Source organism: Chrysemys picta, chromosome 4, assembly GCF_011386835.1.
Source record: "Chrysemys picta bellii isolate R12L10 chromosome 4, ASM1138683v2, whole genome shotgun sequence".
NCBI classification, from domain to species: Eukaryota; Metazoa; Chordata; order Testudines; family Emydidae; genus Chrysemys; species Chrysemys picta.
This window is the reverse complement of record NC_088794.1, coordinates 8,862,559-8,880,705: the sequence shown is the minus strand read 5'-3', so window position 1 is coordinate 8,880,705 and position 18,147 is coordinate 8,862,559. Positions and strand designations below refer to the sequence as shown.

The 18,147-nt window shown below is 44.0% G+C and overlaps 1 protein-coding gene across 3 annotated transcripts in view; it reads left to right on the top strand.

Moving 5' to 3' along the window:
* LOC101946831 (E3 ubiquitin-protein ligase rnf213-alpha-like) overlaps positions 1-18,147 on the top strand; it is a 151,932-nt gene that overhangs the window by 68,860 nt on the left and 64,925 nt on the right. For all 3 annotated transcript variants that reach the window (XM_065594210.1, XM_065594212.1, XM_065594211.1), the window contains 10 exons: positions 3,008-4,478; positions 5,318-5,511; positions 6,168-6,323; positions 7,478-11,107; positions 13,181-13,314; positions 13,432-13,527; positions 14,724-14,839; positions 16,070-16,198; positions 16,939-17,003; positions 17,676-17,826. In XM_065594210.1, coding sequence (XP_065450282.1) covers positions 3,008-4,478; positions 5,318-5,511; positions 6,168-6,323; positions 7,478-11,107; positions 13,181-13,314; positions 13,432-13,527; positions 14,724-14,839; positions 16,070-16,198; positions 16,939-17,003; positions 17,676-17,826 — 6,142 coding nt within the window. The remainder of the gene's footprint in view (positions 1-3,007; positions 4,479-5,317; positions 5,512-6,167; positions 6,324-7,477; positions 11,108-13,180; positions 13,315-13,431; positions 13,528-14,723; positions 14,840-16,069; positions 16,199-16,938; positions 17,004-17,675; positions 17,827-18,147) is intronic.

The window sequence follows — 18,147 nt, the reverse complement described above, 5'->3', positions numbered from 1 at the left end:
GTGTCCAGGAAATGGACCGCTTGTGTGGATTGATCTAGGCTGAGGTTGATGGTGGGATGGAAATTATTGAAATCATGGCTTATGCTCTAATAAATTTGTTAGTCTCTAAGGTGCCACAAGTACTCCTGTTCTTCTTTTTGCGGATACAGACTAACACGGCTGTTACTCTGAAACCTTTCACCTTGAAGAGCAGTGTGAGAATTACGGATCTGTGGAAACAACTAAAGTTCTGAAATGCCTCCACCCCCTTGTAGTGTAGGCTTTTGCGAGCCGGAGGCTTGTCAGCATGACAGGCTAGCATGGTCTCTTCTGAGTTCTCCCCTCTGCAGTTCATGCTGCTTACACTTGGCGATGTTCAGCCTTTTGCCCAGGGAAACTCTCTTAGTACTGCCTGACTGTAAAGACCATGGAGGTCCATGTCTGCTCTCACAATTTGCCCCACCTCTTTCTGTCAGGGGCATGTTTTTCCCATTGAGGGTGATTCTCATTAAGAGTTCTTAGGTCTAGTTCAGTATTATCCCTCCGTCTTCTCCTTGGTCAGACACCATATGGACGTCCTTCCAAGAGATGTTTAGCTGGTCTGTCTCCTGTCATCCTAACTACATGCCCAGCCCTCTGATCTATTTCCCAGCCATCTGATTTCTTGCAGGGCTGTCATGTGTATTTGCCATATTTTGGAGAGCTCTCCTGGCCTATATAAGCTCAAAACATTCCATGTTCCTAGTATCCAGTCCTTCTTCCATCACTGAGGTCATTTATCCATATCATCATCAGTTGTTTCAGAGGGGTAGCCTTGTTAGTCTGTTTCAGCAAAAGCAACAAGGAGTCCTGTGGCACCTTAAGGCTAACACATTTATTTGGGCATGAGCTTTCATGGGCTGGAACCCACTTCATCAGATGCATGAAGTGGAAACTTCAGTTTGGCAGGTGTATATATATGCATGCAAAGATGGGTGTGTGAGATTACTATGCGGAGGACCAGTGCTAACGAGGTCAATTCAGTCAAGGTGGATTTGGCCCACTCCTAACAGTTGTTGAGAAGGTGTGAATATGAAAAAAGGGAAAATGACTTTTTGTAGTGAACTAGAGTAAAGTGATTTTCCCTCTTTTCGTATTCACACTTTCTCATCAACTGTTAGGAGTGGGCCACATCCACCAGCCCATGAAAGCTTATGCCCAAATAAATCTGTTAGTCTTTAAGGTGTCACAGGACCCCTCGTTATCATGATTTGTGTTTTTTCCAGGTTTATTTGAGAAATCCTTAACAGATGTACTTTATATGGGATACGGTTGTTAGCCTTATTCCAACCCCCAACATGGACAACCAATGGATTGCTCCATGGTCTGACACCTATCCTATCCAGTGTGGCAAACTCTGTTGGTGGCAAAGCTACCGCTGGCTCAGCTCTCAGGGTCATGAGTACTCAAGCCCTTCCACCATGTCAATCCCTCTCCACCACATCAGTCTGTAGGAAGGGGCAGAGAAACCGCCTGTTTTTAAATAAAATCCTAGCCTGAGACATTCTTCCCTCAACCATGTATTCGTATTGCCAAGCTTCATCCTTCACCCATGCAGGGCTCACCTGTTCACTGAGGATGGGCCAGGGTGGCACGTTCCCTGACAGTTCCCCAATACCCCCTCCTAGGTAGGACCCATGTCTTGGCATGATTCACCCAAAATAAAACATTTCATTTTATTTTTGAGCTTTCACATGTTTTCTGAGTTTTTAAAATAAAGTTGAATTTCAAAACAAAAAGTTGTTTTGAATTGAAAAAATGGAAAAGTTTCATTTAGAAAATATCTAAACAAAACGTTTCACATTTTTTGGAATTCACTTTTAGGGTTTTTTTGTGGGGGGATTGACCAAAACAATTTGACAAATTTGACATGAATTCATGGAAGGTTTTAGGTGACCCGAAAATGCTTTTTTTGGTGAAAAAAGCTTCAGGCAAAATGTTTCTTTTCCCACCTCTAGTTGTCACTAACTCAGTTGTGTAGTCCATGCTCAGCACCTACCAAAATCAGGCCCTAAAAGGTTGGGTCTTGGCTACCTTAGAAGAGTAGTAGCGCTGTGTTGAGATCAGCAGAGATTCTTGAGTGGAGCTGGTGGGAAAACAATTTTTTCCCTATGGAAAATTTCAACAAAAATGGGAGGGGGTTGTTTTTATTGAAAATTGCCAGAGAAAAGTTTGACTTTTTGGTGAAAAATCAAAAATTTTCTGCTGAAAAACCCAAATATTTTGATTCTGAAATAATATATAGCACTTTTAATCAGTAGATCTTAAAGAATTCACAGTTTTTAATGTATTTATCCTCTCAACTCTCCTGTGAGGCAGGGCAGTTATCCCAATTATTCAGAGGGGGAACTGAGAGGCTGAATGACTTGCCAAGGTCACGCTGAAAGTTTGAGGTACACTAGGGAATTGAACCTGGGTTTTTTAAGTCTTAGACTAGTGCCCAAACCACTGGACTATCCTTCCTCTCAAAATGCCAATGTAGTGTCTCACAGAAGTTGTAGTTTGGGTGCTTCATGTTCCCAGTCTCCTCTATAGGCTGGACTCCCTTGTTGGACTACATCTCCTATGATGCACCATGGTCTCCACTCATGGCAAGGAGAAATGGTTGCACCATGGAAGATGGCGACCTGGTGAGGATCCCAGCCCAAAGAGGAGAATGGAGACATGAGACAACAACTGAACTACAACTCCCATCAGGCACTATAGCAGGATATCCAAATAGAAATGTGATTTCCAGATGTTTAGTTTTTTGATGAAAAATCCAAATATTCCACAGAAAGCAGGTCCTTTTCATGTTAGTGTTCTGGTTACCTGATGTAAAAAGAGAGAGACTGGGTGTCCCAAGACAAATCCCCACTTAATCAAATGATTCAGATTATCCAGGTTAAGTTGTAAAAGAAAGTATAACATTCATAGTGCCTTAATGATCTTGAAAACAAACTGTATTCTATAAATTCTACTTTCCCATTGTGTATTTGACACATTACAGATCCTGGAAAAAATTGAAATGGTTGGGAAGCTCTACTTGCAACTTCTCAGCGTTGGCAACATCCTTTTCATAGATTGGAAAGCTGAAGTTTACTGTGACCCCAAACGCAAAGTAACAATCTACGCAGAGTTTGGAATAGCCGGAATCCTTGTTCAGAGTAAAAAACCCATCCTGGAAGAATTAGATGGCATTTGCAAAATCATGGAGCATTGCCTTGTAGAGTGGAAGAAATATCTGGAGACTCAAAGGAACAATTATTGCCATCTAAACATGTTCACTGCACGCCAACTCTTCTACTTGTGTAGCAAGTTAGCCAAACTGCATGAAGGACAAACAGACCCACAGGCTCTCAATATGCTTTCTGTTTTCAAGCATGATGTTAAAGAAGAGGATATCAGAGAAGCATTAAAGAGAGCACTTGAAACTCCTGCAGAATCCGTTGATATATCAGAGAAGGATGATCAGTCCGTGTCCTGGAATGACTACATTGTTAAATTTCCTCAGCTCATCCAAGGTCTGGTTGAGTCTGGGTATGACGAATCAGTGGGTAAGGCAGCTCTCCAGAGTTATCTGCCAAACTCAGCCATCACTGAGCAAATGCTCATGGAATTCGCCTTAGACTATGCTGATGAAGAGGAAAAGATTGAAGAGCTGAGCAAATTATACGACGAGCAGAGAGAAGCCTTTCTGCAGAAGTCCATGAAGTTTAAAAACAGGAACAGAGATGTGGATCCATCCACCTTCCAAAGCCTTGCAAAAGATGAAGTGGCCACTTCCTTTGAGAGTTTGCCGTCTATCCATGCCAAGGTGCATTTGCTCTGGAACGCTTACCGTAGCAAGCTCACTGGCTTGGTGTCAGACAAATACATTAGCCTGGATGTTTTCGGTGAAATGCTGAAATACCTGACATCTCTTGAAACCGCTGTAATTGAGAGGAATTTACCAGTGGGTTTGGAAGCGGGGAAGCCTTGCCTCGTCACATGTAAAGAAGAGCAGATGTTACCCTTCTTGTTGTCTGTCTATACGCACTCCAAGGGGGCACCTCTTCCAACGTATGATGAGGTGCTGGTCTGTACCCCTGAGACAGAGGAAGAAGACATTGAGCTGATTGTGAGGAGAGCTCTTTCTCCAGACCCCAGACACAAAAAGATCTATTGCTTGCTTGGTGCAGAAAAATTAGTTTACAAAGTCTCCAAGAACCTAGAGTCCCTCTTCTTCCACTTTGCACAATCTTGCAGCAATGCCGATTACAGATTTCTCATCTTCTGTGATGCCAAAGCTCACAATTCTTATGTTATGACGGCCTTTGACACATACAAAGTCTCCTTTTCCTGTGATTCGGGAGTAGAAATTCAGAAATACCTGAAGACACACCTGAGAGTGCCCAGTGGGGTGGCACCTGTTGCTCAGGTCTTTGAAAAGCCCTTTCAACAGAACGTGAAGTTTGTATTTTCAGAGCGAGCTGGCATGGGTAGGTTTTAGTAGAGATTTAATCTGGATTATCATTGTCCTGATGAGTATGAATTGAATACAGATTAACGGCTATTATCTATTTAGCCCTTAGGCACTGGGAGATGGAGCAGAATCAGTCTTCTCTGTCCCAGCTCCTCTCATGGTGCCCCAGAGAACATAGGGAACAGGTAGACCCATGGTCTACCTAGAGGTGTAGCTATGGGCACACTTTCCCTGTGAGGCTCTTGCGTATCTTTTGACACTGTTAATCAAATAGGTTGTTGGGTCCAGACTCGGCTCTGGGGCTCCAGGGGGTGGCTAAGGAGCCGGCTGAAGAGAATCTACATCAGAGTGGAGCAGAAAATCTGCCCTTAGTTTTAGCTCAGTTTATGATCTGGATTAAAAGGGTGGGGATTCAGAACCTGAACTGGTATCACAGTCACTGGGCCTTTACCATTTAGAAAGTTCATGTTACAGCAAGTTGTACCATGCCTGCCCTGTGGAGCGAAGGTGAGATTTCTCCAGTGTAGAAACTTCTTTCCTAGCTCCCCAGCTGAAGAAGAATTATACAAAAAGGCCAGATCTTCAGCCTGTGTACGTGAGCGTAGCTCCACTCACTCCAATGGCGCCACACCCGTTCACACCAGCTGGGAATCTGCACCACTGACTCCAGCTGACTTATGTCCATTTATACGAGCTGGGGATCTGGCCCATCGACGCCAATGGAGCTATGGCTGGTTTACACCAGGTGGGGATCTGGCCTTCTCTGCTTCAGGTGAAGAAATAGAAACATGAAGACAGAGTATGAGAAGGCAGAGCACTGTAGAAATTGAATCTTGACCTTCTCTCTCATTTTAGGGAAGTCTTTGTTTGTAGCAAATACCACCAGAAAAGCCAAAACCCGACCAGAGAATGCAGAGCTGAGACACAAAACCATTAGGCTGACGGAGTCGGAAATAGATTTTGGATTTCTCCTGGAGGAGCTTCGCTCACTGGAACAAAAACCAACTGAGGCTGGGCCCAGGATCTTCCACATTGACGTATCCCCTGTGGTAAGTGTCTCTTTACTGAGCGCAATCTCCATGCCATGATATACAGCGAAGATGGATTCTCTCATTCAAAGTGTGAATGTGCCTTTCAGTGTCAGATAAATAAACCCCTTCCACTGGTAGTTATGGAAAGCAGTTAGTACCATCCAATTTCTGTAACAAAGGGTTAAACTGTGAACAGGGGTGTCACAAAAATGTAGTTGTCTTACTAGAAGTTCCACCACAAACCAAACTCTACTCACCCACTTGTGATGCCAGAAGAAGGTGATGCTCACAGTAGATTTTAACTCTGCATCACTGTGCGGTGTCCCAGCACCTGCTACTCTGTCACAATGCCCGCAAATCTCTTTGTATTGCCATTGTCCCTGTCACTGTCACAGCGACAGCCCAGCATTTACTGTCACATCAGCAGGGAGACCACACAATGGGTCAAATCCTTGGCTGGTGTAAATCAATGTAGCTTGCTTGAAGTCAAGGGCGCTATGCCTGTTTTACACCAGCTGAGGTTCTAACTGGGGTGTACTTTCATGGAGCATCTCTTCTCTCTTGTTGATTTATTGATTCTTCAATAACTCAGAAAGTTTAGTAACAATGGGAAGCAATGAACAGTTGACATTTTGATGAAGCAAAACTGACCAACCCTGCATCTTTCTTGACAGGTCTCGAAGGGTCTTTACAAGTTACTGATTGAGCTGTGCATTCTGAGACACATCCAAAGCCCTGATGGCATGGTCTGGAAGTGCAGAGAGTCCCATCTTTATTTGATTGAATACCTGGTGAGAGGAAAAGGCATAAGCAGCACAAGAAAACAAGAGGTATTCTCCAAGTGATAGTGAATGGCAGGTTTTCTCTGGAACCTAGCAACGTGCATGTGATAGCAGCATGTTAAAATTCAAAGTGAGAAAACCTTGATGGAACTACAAGTCTTTGGCCAGTATTGTACCATCCAAAAATAGAGAAAAATGATTGAGCTGTATAAAATCATGGCTGTTGGAGGAGACACATATTGTCCATACTAGAGCTGTTTGGAAAATGGAATTTCCATCCTGTGGAAAAATCTGCTCTTTCAACTTTTTATCCGAACTTTGGAAAGTTCTGAAAAGTTTTGATTCAGAAATATCAAAATGAAAAACGGCAACATTTTTGACTGAAAGAAAATGTTCAGACATGTCAAAAGGATTTTTTTTCAAATTTTGACATTACCAAATCCAAACCATTTTTTTGACATGTGATTCAAAACAAAAAATGTTGTTTTTTTAATGGAAAATTGAAAAATGTAATCAAACTGTAATCAAAACGGACCCTTTCCTGCAGAAAATTTCAGTGAAACCACATTTTCTGTCAGGAAACTTTTTCAGTCAAAAAATGTGGCCAACTCTAGTCAGTATCCAGAGGAGCTTTAGGCTGTCCACATTGTATATGTATAGGTTACAGTTAAGCAGCCTGCCTTGACTCTTGTGACGCTGTTTATACCTATACGATGCTACCATTCTGATCTAATACTGTTGTACAAATGACAGCACAAGGTGACAACCAATGGAAAATCAGACCCCAAGATTGGTACTTAGCTTGTTTAGAGCATCAACTACACACAGAAGTGTGCAAGAGGCAAGAGCACTGGATTATATTAGAGCAAGGCTTTTTTCATAGCAGGGCTTATAGTTTACCTAAAATTGGCTACTTCTCATCTTTAAAGTCCCGTGAATTAAACACTATCATCTAGGAAGATGAGATGGTATCATTTATATTTGAGGATTGGGTAAGTTACTTCATAAATCTAAATTTGGCTGTATCAGTGAATGATTTGCACCGTGTAACATGGTGCTACCTTATCCAAATTCTTTGTGCTCTGCTCATTAAGCCACGTCCTCATGAATAATATTATTGTCAATGTGTAGATGATTTCTTCAGTTTGTTTGGGTAACTTCAGTGTTTATAAAGCTTTAACTCCTTGTCATTTGGCTTTTAGATGACCAGTGAAATGGAGAAAGGATTTCTAGGTCTCCTTCCAGCTGTGAAATGCATGTCACCAGTAGAAGTACTAGAGATGCTTAAAAACAACAGTTCTGGAGATGCTGCTGAAGTGGAACAACAGCTACTGGACAGTGACACGTTCAGGGGTGATGCCTTCCAAAGGTCATACCAGTACATCAGCAGATACCAGCGAAAGGCCGATCTTGACAGGTTCTGTTTCACCCCTGGGAGGGTTGAAGGGACCCAGGAAGAGTGTCTGAGGCTCTTGTTGGACTCCTGTGGGAGAAAGAACCCTTCCTGGACTGAGCTCAGCAACTTCACACGCTTCCTAAACCTCCAGCTGATGAAGTGTGAAAACTCAGTGTTCTGCAGCAGCGAATTAGTGGAAGAGGGATTTAAGGGGTTCAAGGCATTTGTGATAAAATTTATGATCACCATGTCCAAGGACTTTGCCTTGCCTTCCCTAGCCATGGCAGATGAAAGCTCACCCAGCGAAGAGGAGAAAATGGACGAGGACAGTGTATTGAGAGGGTACCAGTTAAGACGCAAGTGGGAGCAAGAATCTCACCCCTACATAATTTTCCATGCTGACAACCACTCCATGGAGTTCTTGGGTTTCCATATCAATTCGAGTTTTGATGCTGTTGATGCACATTCACAGGCTGTTCTCGAGAAGAAGGTTATTGACCGACATTTATATCGCACCCTTGAGTTTCAGAAAGTCCCTTTCAATAAAAAGTTTGAAGATCTGTCCAGACAAGAGCAGCTAGAAACTCTCTGCAGCGTATTCGGTGTGAGAAGCTCCCAAGACCCAGATGAATCCTACCAACTGACCCTGGACAATACCATGAAAATGCTGGCCATTCACCTGAGGTTCCAGTGTGGGATTCCCGTGATCGTCATGGGCGAAACAGGCTGTGGGAAGACCAAGTTGGTGCAGTTCATGTGCAGCTTGCAAAGAGCAGGAAAGGATGTTCAGAATATGATGCTGGTGCGTGTTCATGGAGGCACCAGCTCCAAAATCATCCACCAGAAAGTCAAGGAAGCCATCGAGCTGGCGCGCGTCAATGAAGAGACGCACAACATGGACACGGTGCTGTTCTTTGATGAAGCCAACACCACCGAAGCCGTGTTTGCAATTAAAGAGGTCCTATGTGACCAGAGTGTGAATGGAGAGCCAATCTCCACCACTCGCTTAAAAGTGGTGGCTGCTTGCAACCCTTACAAAAGGCACACCAAGGAAACCATTGAGAAACTAGAGAAAGCTGGCTTGGGGTACAGAGTTCGGAGTGAAGACACCCTAGAAAAGCTGGGCTTCATCCCTTTGAGGCAGCTGGTGTATCGGGTGCAGCCTCTTCCACCGAGCATGTTGCCTCTTGTCTGGGACTTTGGAGAGCTAAATGAAAATACTCAGAGTCTGTACATCAGACAGATTGTTAAATCCATCGTGAAAGACAAGCTTCCCGAAGAGAACATGGATGTTTTTACCTCTGTCATTTCCACCTCCCAGAAGTTTTTAAGAGAAAAGAAAGAGGAATGCAGAATCGCCAGTCTCCGGGACATAGAGCGCTGCATGCGGGTGCTGCTGTGGTTTTATAGCTTAAGAAACCTGCTTTTTCCTCTTATCGATTTAAAAAAGAGTAAGGCTCAACAGTCAAATGACTATGACCCATCCATTCATGCCCTTGCAAAGGGGTGTGAGAAAGATCAGATATCTGCATTAAATGAAGCACAAAGATCTCTGGTTCTTGCAGTTGGGGTTTGCTATTATGTATCTCTCGAGAGTCGCCAAGATTATCTGAAAGAGATAGCGAAATGCTTCTCTGTGCCCGAATCCCTGCTTCAGCTAGAGATTGTACTTTGCCAAGAGGTGTTCCTGGATAACCTCTCTGTTCCCAGCACAACAGCACGGAATGATGCCCTAAGGGAAAACATCTTCATGATGGTCATATGCATGGACCTGAGAGTGCCGCTGTTCCTTGTCGGGAAGCCAGGTAGCTCCAAATCCCTGTCTAAGACCATAGCTGCTGATGCAATGCAGGGCAGATTATCTAAAACAGAATTGTTCAAACGGTGCAAGCAGGTCCAGCTGGTGTCATTCCAGTGCAGCCCTCATTCCAAGCCAGAAGGAATTATCTCCACTTTCAAACAATGTGCACAGTTCCAAAGGGGCCAGAAACTGGAGGAGTTTGCCTCTGTGGTTATCCTGGATGAGATAGGCCTTGCAGAAGACTCACCTGAGATGCCCCTGAAGACACTGCACCCTCTTCTTGAAGATGGTTGTGTTGATGATGAAGCCCCAGAACCGTACAAAAAAGTTGGCTTTGTTGGCATTTCGAACTGGGCCCTGGACCCTGCTAAAATGAACCGGGGCCTCCTTGTGTTCCGGACCGACCTCAACAAAGACGAACTGGTGAAGACCGCCAAGGGGATCTGTGCTGATGAGGTGCATGTTACCAAGATTGAACATTTGTTCCCCTCCTTGGCTGCCTTCTATTGTGAGGTGTTAAAGGAACAGTCCATGGAATTTTTTGGGCTCCGTGACTTCTACAGCCTCATCAAAATGATACTGTCCTATGCCAAGAAAATAAAAGGCATCTCTCTAGAAGAACAGCTCATTGCAAAAGCAATTCTGAGAAACTTTGGAGGTTCAAAAGATCTGAATACATTAGATCTGTTCAAAAAGAACTCACCCATCTCTCTGTCTTCCAACTTAGAAACCATCCATACAGTTCATTTGTTACAGGAAAATTTAGACAAGAAACAGATGGGGTTTGTATCTAGATACTTGTTGCTGTTAACAACAAACCATGCGGCTTTCCAGATCATACAGATGACCAAACTCATGGACATAGAGAACTGTGATATTATATTTGGCTCGGGTTTCCCACGGGACCAAGAATATTCACAAGTGTGCCGCTCTGTTAACAGAGTGAAAATCTGCATGGAGACAGGCAGGCCCGTCATTCTCTTAAACATTCACAACCTGTACGAAAGCCTTTACGATGCCCTGAACCAGTGCTTCGTCAGGTTAGGAGGAAACTATTATGTTGACCTTGGCCTTGGAACTCACAGGGTTAAATGCCGCGTGAAGGAGGAGTTTAGGTTGATTGTGATTGAGGAGAAGAACGTGGTTTACACGCAGTTCCCCACCCCGCTGTTGAACAGGCTGGAGAAGCACTGCTTGGAGATGAACACCATTCTGCACTGGCAGCAGAAGGGGCTGACGACACAGCTGAATAAATGGGCCGAGTTGTTTGTCACTATCAAGAACACGGACTTCTGCTGCACGAGGCCGGCAGACCTGGCTCCCCAGGAACGTGATGTTTTCATTGGTTTCAGTGACGACACTTCTGCCACTGTTGTTCTGCAGTGCTCTCCGAGTGGTTTTCATGGGAACTGTCTGCCCGATGAAGAGTCAGTCCTCGCAGCTTCTAAAAGCAAACTCATTGAGTGTGCAACCCCCGATTCCATCCTGCGCCTCAAATATTCTCCGCTGGAGGATGCGGAGCAGGTTCAGGACCTGTACTTTGGAAAGCAGAAGCACAATGGCCTGATTGACATTCTGTGGGGGGCAGTGAAGCAAGAGTCAAATGCAGATGGCACCAATGGACTGTGCCTGGAGGTGAGATGTTTTATTTCAGTGTTGTTATAATGGGTCTGACTCTCAGAAGTGGGGGCAACCAGAACTCCAGTTGATTCCCATGATAGCTGCAGGTGCACAGCACCCCTGAAAATACAGTATTAGACGACGAGGTAGCACCGATAGACCTCAGTCACAATCGGAGTTCCATTATGCTAGGACTGTACAAACACGTGGGAAGGATGTTGATAAATTGGAGAGGGTTCAGAGAAGAGTCATAAGAATGATTAAACGATTAGAACACAAGCCTTATAGCGAGAGATTCAAGGAGCTCGATCTATTTAGCTTAACAAAGAGAAGGTCCAAAGCTGACTTGCTGACAGTCTCTAAGTGGGAACAAATATTTGATAATGGGCTCTTCAGTCTGCTTGGTATAACATGATCCCATGGCTGGAAGTTGAAGCTAGACAAAATTCAGGTTGGAAATGAAGCATACATTTTTAACAATGAGGATAATTAACTATTGGAATAACTTACCAAGGGCTGTGTTTAGACTCTATTAGTGGCAGTCTTAACATCAAAGTTGGATTTTTTTAAAAGTTCTATTCTGCTTCAAGCAGGAATTATTTTTGGGAAATCCTATAGCCTCTGTTAGACAGGAGGCCAGATTAAATGATCATAATGGTCACTTCTGGCCTTGGAATCTATGAACTGAAGTTCTTGGTTTCAACAAATTCTTGTGGCAGTGAGTTCCACAGGCTAATTACATGTGTGAAAAATGATTTCTTTTTATCAGTTTTGAATTCCCTACCTTTTATTTTCATTGACTGTCCCCTTGTTACTGTGTTATGAGACAGGGAGAACAGATGCTCCTTATCTCCCTTCTCTAGAACAGTGAGTATTTTAAAGATTTGGATCCAGCCCTCTTTTATTCATCTCCTTTCTGTGGTAACAATCCCACTCCTTCAATCTTTATACAGAGCAGTGTTTTTCTAGGTTCTTTGACTTTGTCATTACAAGTAAAAAGTTTGTGGTTTTGAGAAACTAAGAGGTTAGTTCTATATATAAGAACATAGGAGTGGAAAGGGACCTTCTGGAACATCTAGTTCCATCCTTGCTCACATAGGCAACTCCCTCAGATAATTCCCTTAATAAATTTATCAAGTTGCCTCTTAAAACCAGTTTGGTTTCTTGCCCCCACTGCTCCTATTGGGAGACTTCCAGAACTTCCCTCGCCTGATGGTTAGAAACCTTCTTCTAAATTTATTCATGGCCAATTTATCCACATTTATTTTTGTGCCAATATTGTCCTTTAGCTTCAATAGTCCTTCTCCCTCCATGGTTTTTACCCCCTGATATATTTATAGAGAGCAATAGGATCCCTCTCAGTCTTTATTTTGTTAAACTAAACCGCTCTTCCAGTGCCATCTTGCAAGATCAGCTCTCCATTCCCCTGAGCATCCTAGTAGCTATTCTCTGCACCTGGTCCACTTTGAATTCATATGTAGGTGGGTTTCTGCTAAGTGCCTATTTGCCTAACTGTGTCTGCATCTTACCCAGCTGTCCCAACCTGGCCTAAGATCCTCCAGCCTTTTTCACTGACCCAAAGCCCAGAAAGTCAATGAGAGTCATTATTAGTGTGTCCATTGCAAGGAAACTCATATAATCCACTAATGTTTGGGGTTGGTACCTCATGCTATGGTCTTCTCAAAACCCATACAGCATGGCTGTGGAGGGGACATGTTTCAGAAGAGGGCTGTCTCCCCTCCCAGTCAGTGCTGACTCCAATGCCCCAGTTGTGGCGCTAGAGGGAGCTGTGCTGCAGGGAGTGGGGTGGGGGCTCTGTAGGGGGCTCTCGCCTCTCAGTCAGTGGTGATTGCAGTGCCCCAGTGCAGTGCTAGGGAGTGCTATGCTGCAGGAAGTGGGGTGGTTCGTGGCTCTGATTTTTCAACAAAAAAATCAACATTTTCTATGAGAGGGGAAAAAATATTTTCACATCAGTTCTATTGGGCAGTAAAGTCCTGTAAGGAATTATTTTTATTGCAGTTTTCCTATGTCTTTACAATAGCAAAATCAGGCGCAAAAATCTTGCCTAAATTGACTTCTTTTTCCTAGGTTTCTACACATGCAAGACTTCTAAACCAGAGAGATTTGGAAGTGGTAAGAAAGAGACTGAACCTCCAAAATAAAATCCGCTGTCTTTTTCTAAGTCAGTTTGATACAGAACATGCATTCCGCCAGGAACTTAGGTAATGAGTTTTTTTGGTCCTACTTCTTTTCTTGTTGTTTAGTCTTGTATGTGATTTTTTTTAATGTCTTAAGTGTGAATTTTTTAAAAGTATCTAAAGAGACTTTATCATGTGCAGTAAGTTCTTCAGAGAATCGACAGAAGAGAAACTGCTTTTTGTCCAGTTCAACTTTGACGAGCCACAGAGCAGCAAAAGGCTTCTTGCCTGTGCAAAGTAAGCAGCTTTTCTTATCATTTTAGGGCCCAGTACAGTGGAGGAGTTAAGCATGTGCTTCAGTGATTTGCTGAACCGGGGCGTTATAAAATAACCATGGTGGTTCTGTGCTAGTAGATCTTCCTGCTGATGGAATTTCCAGCCCTCCACTCCACTGCAGTGTCTGAGGGAGGCTGAATGGGAAAAATAAGGCTGTCAAAAGAATCTCGGAGGCCAGTTTGGCACCCAACCTTAAACAAAAGCAGGTTTTCCCATAATCCAGCCGTTTTGGGAACTGGGGCGTGGAGAAAAATCACCAGACTTGGCAACAGTCAGTACCTGTTGCAAACAGCAGGGACGGCTGATTGTGCTGGTATCACCTCATGGCAAAAAGTCAAAAGCAGACTCAAGGCTGGTCTAAAACTTAGATCAACCCAGCTACAAGTCTCAGGGGTGTGAAAAACTCACTCCCCTGAGGGATGTAGTTAAGCCAACCTAAGTCCTAGTGTAGACAGTAGTAGGTTGATGGAAGACTGCTTCTGTCAAACTAACTACCGCCTCTTGGGGAGGTGGATTACCTATAGCGTCAGGAGACCCCCTCCTATTGCTGCAGTGAGTGTCTACACTGGAGCGCTATAGCGGTGCAGCTGCAGTAACGGTTTAAGCATAGACATAGCCCTACTCTCAGACCTGACAGTGGAGAATGGAAACAGGGTGAAATTCTGGCTTCACTGAAGTCAATGGGAGCTTTGCCATTGACTCCAGGATATCAGGATTTCACCCAGAGGGAAGAGACGGATGGAGAGACAGGTAACACATCTTCTGTCTTGATTGTGGCCTAAAGAACCTACATGGGGAGGAGATTTCTGAGGGCAAAAAAAAAAGGCAGAACGAGATCCAGTAGCCGGGAGCTTTGAAATGAGACAAATTCAGACTAGAACTAATTGTTGACAGGGAGGGAAATTAGCCATTGGAACAGCTCCCCTAGGGATGGGGTGAATTTTCCATCCCTGGGAGTCTGTAAATCATGGCCGTGCGTCTCTTTGTAAAAGCTCCACTCTAGGTCACACAGAAGTTATTGGGCTGGATGCAGGAATCACCAAGTGAGATTTTTTTCGCCTGTGCTATCATGCAGGAGGTCAGACTGGATAGTCAGAAGGTCTCGTCTGACCTGAAGATCTATGAAGCTATGAATCTTCCTTCTGTTGTGTTTTCAGGTACTGCATAGAGGATGAGAGAAGAAAACCAGGAACGACCGGTCCATCACACGTCGTCATCATAACCAAAGTCCCAAGGATACTCGGGGGGTGCAGCTACCTGGCATTCAGTGCTGGTAAGAACGTGCCTTGATTTGGAAAGGTTTGGAAGAAGAGGAAAGCAAGAGGGATTGTTAACATTATTGCAACATTTGAATCATTTTAACTGTCTTAATCACTGATTTAGGGTGGAATTTTCAGTGGCACGTAAGGCCCCGATTTTTATTATTTAGGCATTGCTGTGCTCAGCATTGCACCATCTCAGTCCCATTTTCAAAAAGGGATTTAGGCACTTAGGAGCCAAAATCCCATTGACAGGCAATGGGATTTAGACCTTAGGTGCTTAAATCACGTTTGAAATTGAGACTTAGGCTCCTAAATCAGTTAGGTGTTGCAATGCTGAGCACAGCAACACCTAAATAACTTTAAAGATCTGGGCCTAAGTGACTTAGAAGCATAAGTCCTGTTTCCATGGAACTTGTGTTCCTAAGTCACATGAGGGAGAGCTATCAAAATTCAACCAAAAACTGGAATTTCAACAAAAACAATAATTTTTTATTCTTTTTGTTGGGAATTGCCCACTCCCGTTTTTGATCAAAATTTGAAGTTTTGATGAAAAATGTCACAAAAATGTAAAAAAAAAAATTGTTAGCTGTAGTTGGGAACTCTTAGAGGAAAAGACTGGTGGTGCTGGATGTGCAAGAAAGCGAGCTTTCCCCCCAATGATAAAACTCACACACGGACAGAATGGCAGACAGTAGATGAGAAAGCAGTGACTCTGCAAGGATCTAGGGGTCACAGTGGACAAAGTAGCTCAACATTCGCTCCCAGTGCAATGCTGTGACAACACGGGCTAATGCAATCCTTGGAGGTATAAACAGGAGGAGTGAGTAGCAGTAGGGAGATGATTTTACCCCTGTATATGGCGTTGGTGAGGCAAACACTAGAATACTGCATCTAGTTCTAATATTTACGTTTTTAAAAGGATGCTAAATTGGAGAAGGTGCAGAGAAAAGATACAAAAATGATGTGAAGGCTGGATAAAATGCCTTATAGTGCGAGACTTCACCACTGGAACAAACTACCGAGGGAAGTGGTGGACTCTCCATTCATTGATATCTTCAAATCCAGATTACATGCCTGGCTGGAAAGATGTGCAAGTTATTGGGCTCAGTACGGGGTAACTTGGTGCAATTTAATGGCCTGTGTTATACAGGAGGCCAGACTGGTGATCTAATGGTCCCTTCTGGCCTTAAACTCTGTGACTCAATGACATTTTGTCATCTATTCCAATTTTGTCTCTGCAGGTGAGTGGCGCACTGTTCACTTGGATGACTTGCTTTCTCCCGAGACCTTTGCAGCCAATCTGGGACAGCTCTCCAAAATGACAGTCGCTGAGATTTTCATGAACAGCACCCAGCAGAGAACCGACACAAGTAACCGACTTCTTGCTTTAAACCCATCTCTGATGTGTTGTTTTACCTTCTGCCATTTCCCTGTCCCATAAGAGATTGAAGTTTAATCAGATAAGGAGATGTCACCATACGCTAAAAAGCGACTGTGCAAATGGAGCTGTGGTGTTCCATGCACACTCCCTCTGAAGACTCAGTTTTGATTTAGGCTACACCCCCACACAGAGAAGTAAGAGGGGGGTAGGGAATCACGTAATGCTCCTGCCTGGGTCATCCAGTCCACGGGTCCATGTGCACAGGAGTCAGAGGCAGTGCTGGGTTTACTATGGCGGCAATGGTGCCATCGCACTGGGCCCACGCTTGGAAGGGGCTGTCACTGTGCCTCAGTGGGTCACAACTGAGAATACCAGACTGCTGAGACATGGGGCAGACTCACCCCACACCGGTGGTTATTTTTCCCTGAGAGATACTTTTGTGAGTGGTTTGGTAACTTCAGTCTCACCACACAGGCTAACAAGAAGTCAGAAATGCAGTCTCCTTAGTTACTCCAGCCCTTGTTTCACCACTCGAGTTAATGATGAGTTGTTATTTAAAACCAGTTTAATCAAACAAAGGGTTCTTCTGATCCAAAGGACCAGCCACATTCCCAGATCAATGTATGACTCAGATTTTACCCAGTAATCACACTGTTGCCAATCCTTAAGTTTCTAATATCTGAAGGTTTTGATGCAACAGATAAGTAACGTAATTACTCATCATTCAAGGTTGTCCAGAGGATTCTATTGCCCCTGAAGATGCTGAAAAAGCCAATGACTCCCCAGAGGAAAATGTAAGTGTCTTATCTATCTTGCCTGCCATAAGTAAGAACTATCAAATCCAGTCTCAGCTAGAGGGGAAGTCCCTGCTTCTCCGGTTTCGCTGCCCAAGGGAGGAAAGGTTGCAGGGCATCACGCCTGGCGCTTTAGAGGAGATCACCAGCCATTCTCCCTTGTTAAGTAGTGTGGGAAAGTTGGCCCTGTGGTAAGGCACTAGGAGTAAGTTTCAGGACTTCTGGGTTCCATTTCTGGCTCTGTCACTGACTTCCTGGGAAAGTTACTGAATGTCTCTGGGCCTCAGCTCCCCCCTGTGACTGGGAGGGGGAATAGCGCTGCCAACCTCACAAGGATAAACTCATCAGTGTTTGTGAGGTGCTCAGGTACTGCAGAGATGGGGCCATATGAGACAGATACAGGAACTGCAGCCCTGAGATGCGGCACGTGCCTCCCCAAACTGCTACTGAGATTGCCAGGGTACAGCTCAGACGCTATTCTGCTGATGGCCATGAAAATGAAGAGGAAGGATGGTCTATAGTAGTTTGGGCAGTAGCCTGGGACTCAGAAGACCTGTGTTCCAATTCCTTGCTTTGCTGCTGACTTCCCTGAGTCAATCCCTTAGTATCCATGTCTCAGTTCCCATCTGCCCAATGGGGATAATAGCATTGCCCTGCCAAATATTTTCCCAGCTGCAACTGATCAGCACTGAATTCCTGATCAAACAAAGTGTCCAGAAAGCTGTAATCCAGCTGGAGGATAAGAAAGACAACAGCCAGCGAGCTACAGAAAGGATACAGGTCCTCTATGGTGCACTTTTTCAGTCTCAGAGCAAGAATATATGTGAGTATAAAGAAAAGACCTTGTATTTGTGTGTGACTGGATATTCCAAGATGTTCTAAGAACAAACTGGATGGATTAGTGGTACAGTCAGCTAGGGCACTAGCATTACAGCTGTGGATTCCTGGATAAAAAAAATCCCATTTAGACATCAAATGCAAATGAAAAATGAGTGTGGAGGTCTTTCATGCTACTGTGCTGTCAACATTTGTTAAGTTCTATACAATTATTCAAGGCAACTGTGCAATCATCCTTAGTGATTAAATGGGATCCAACTTTAAGCAAATGAATGTGTAAATATTCCAAACTAAGTAAATGGAAGGT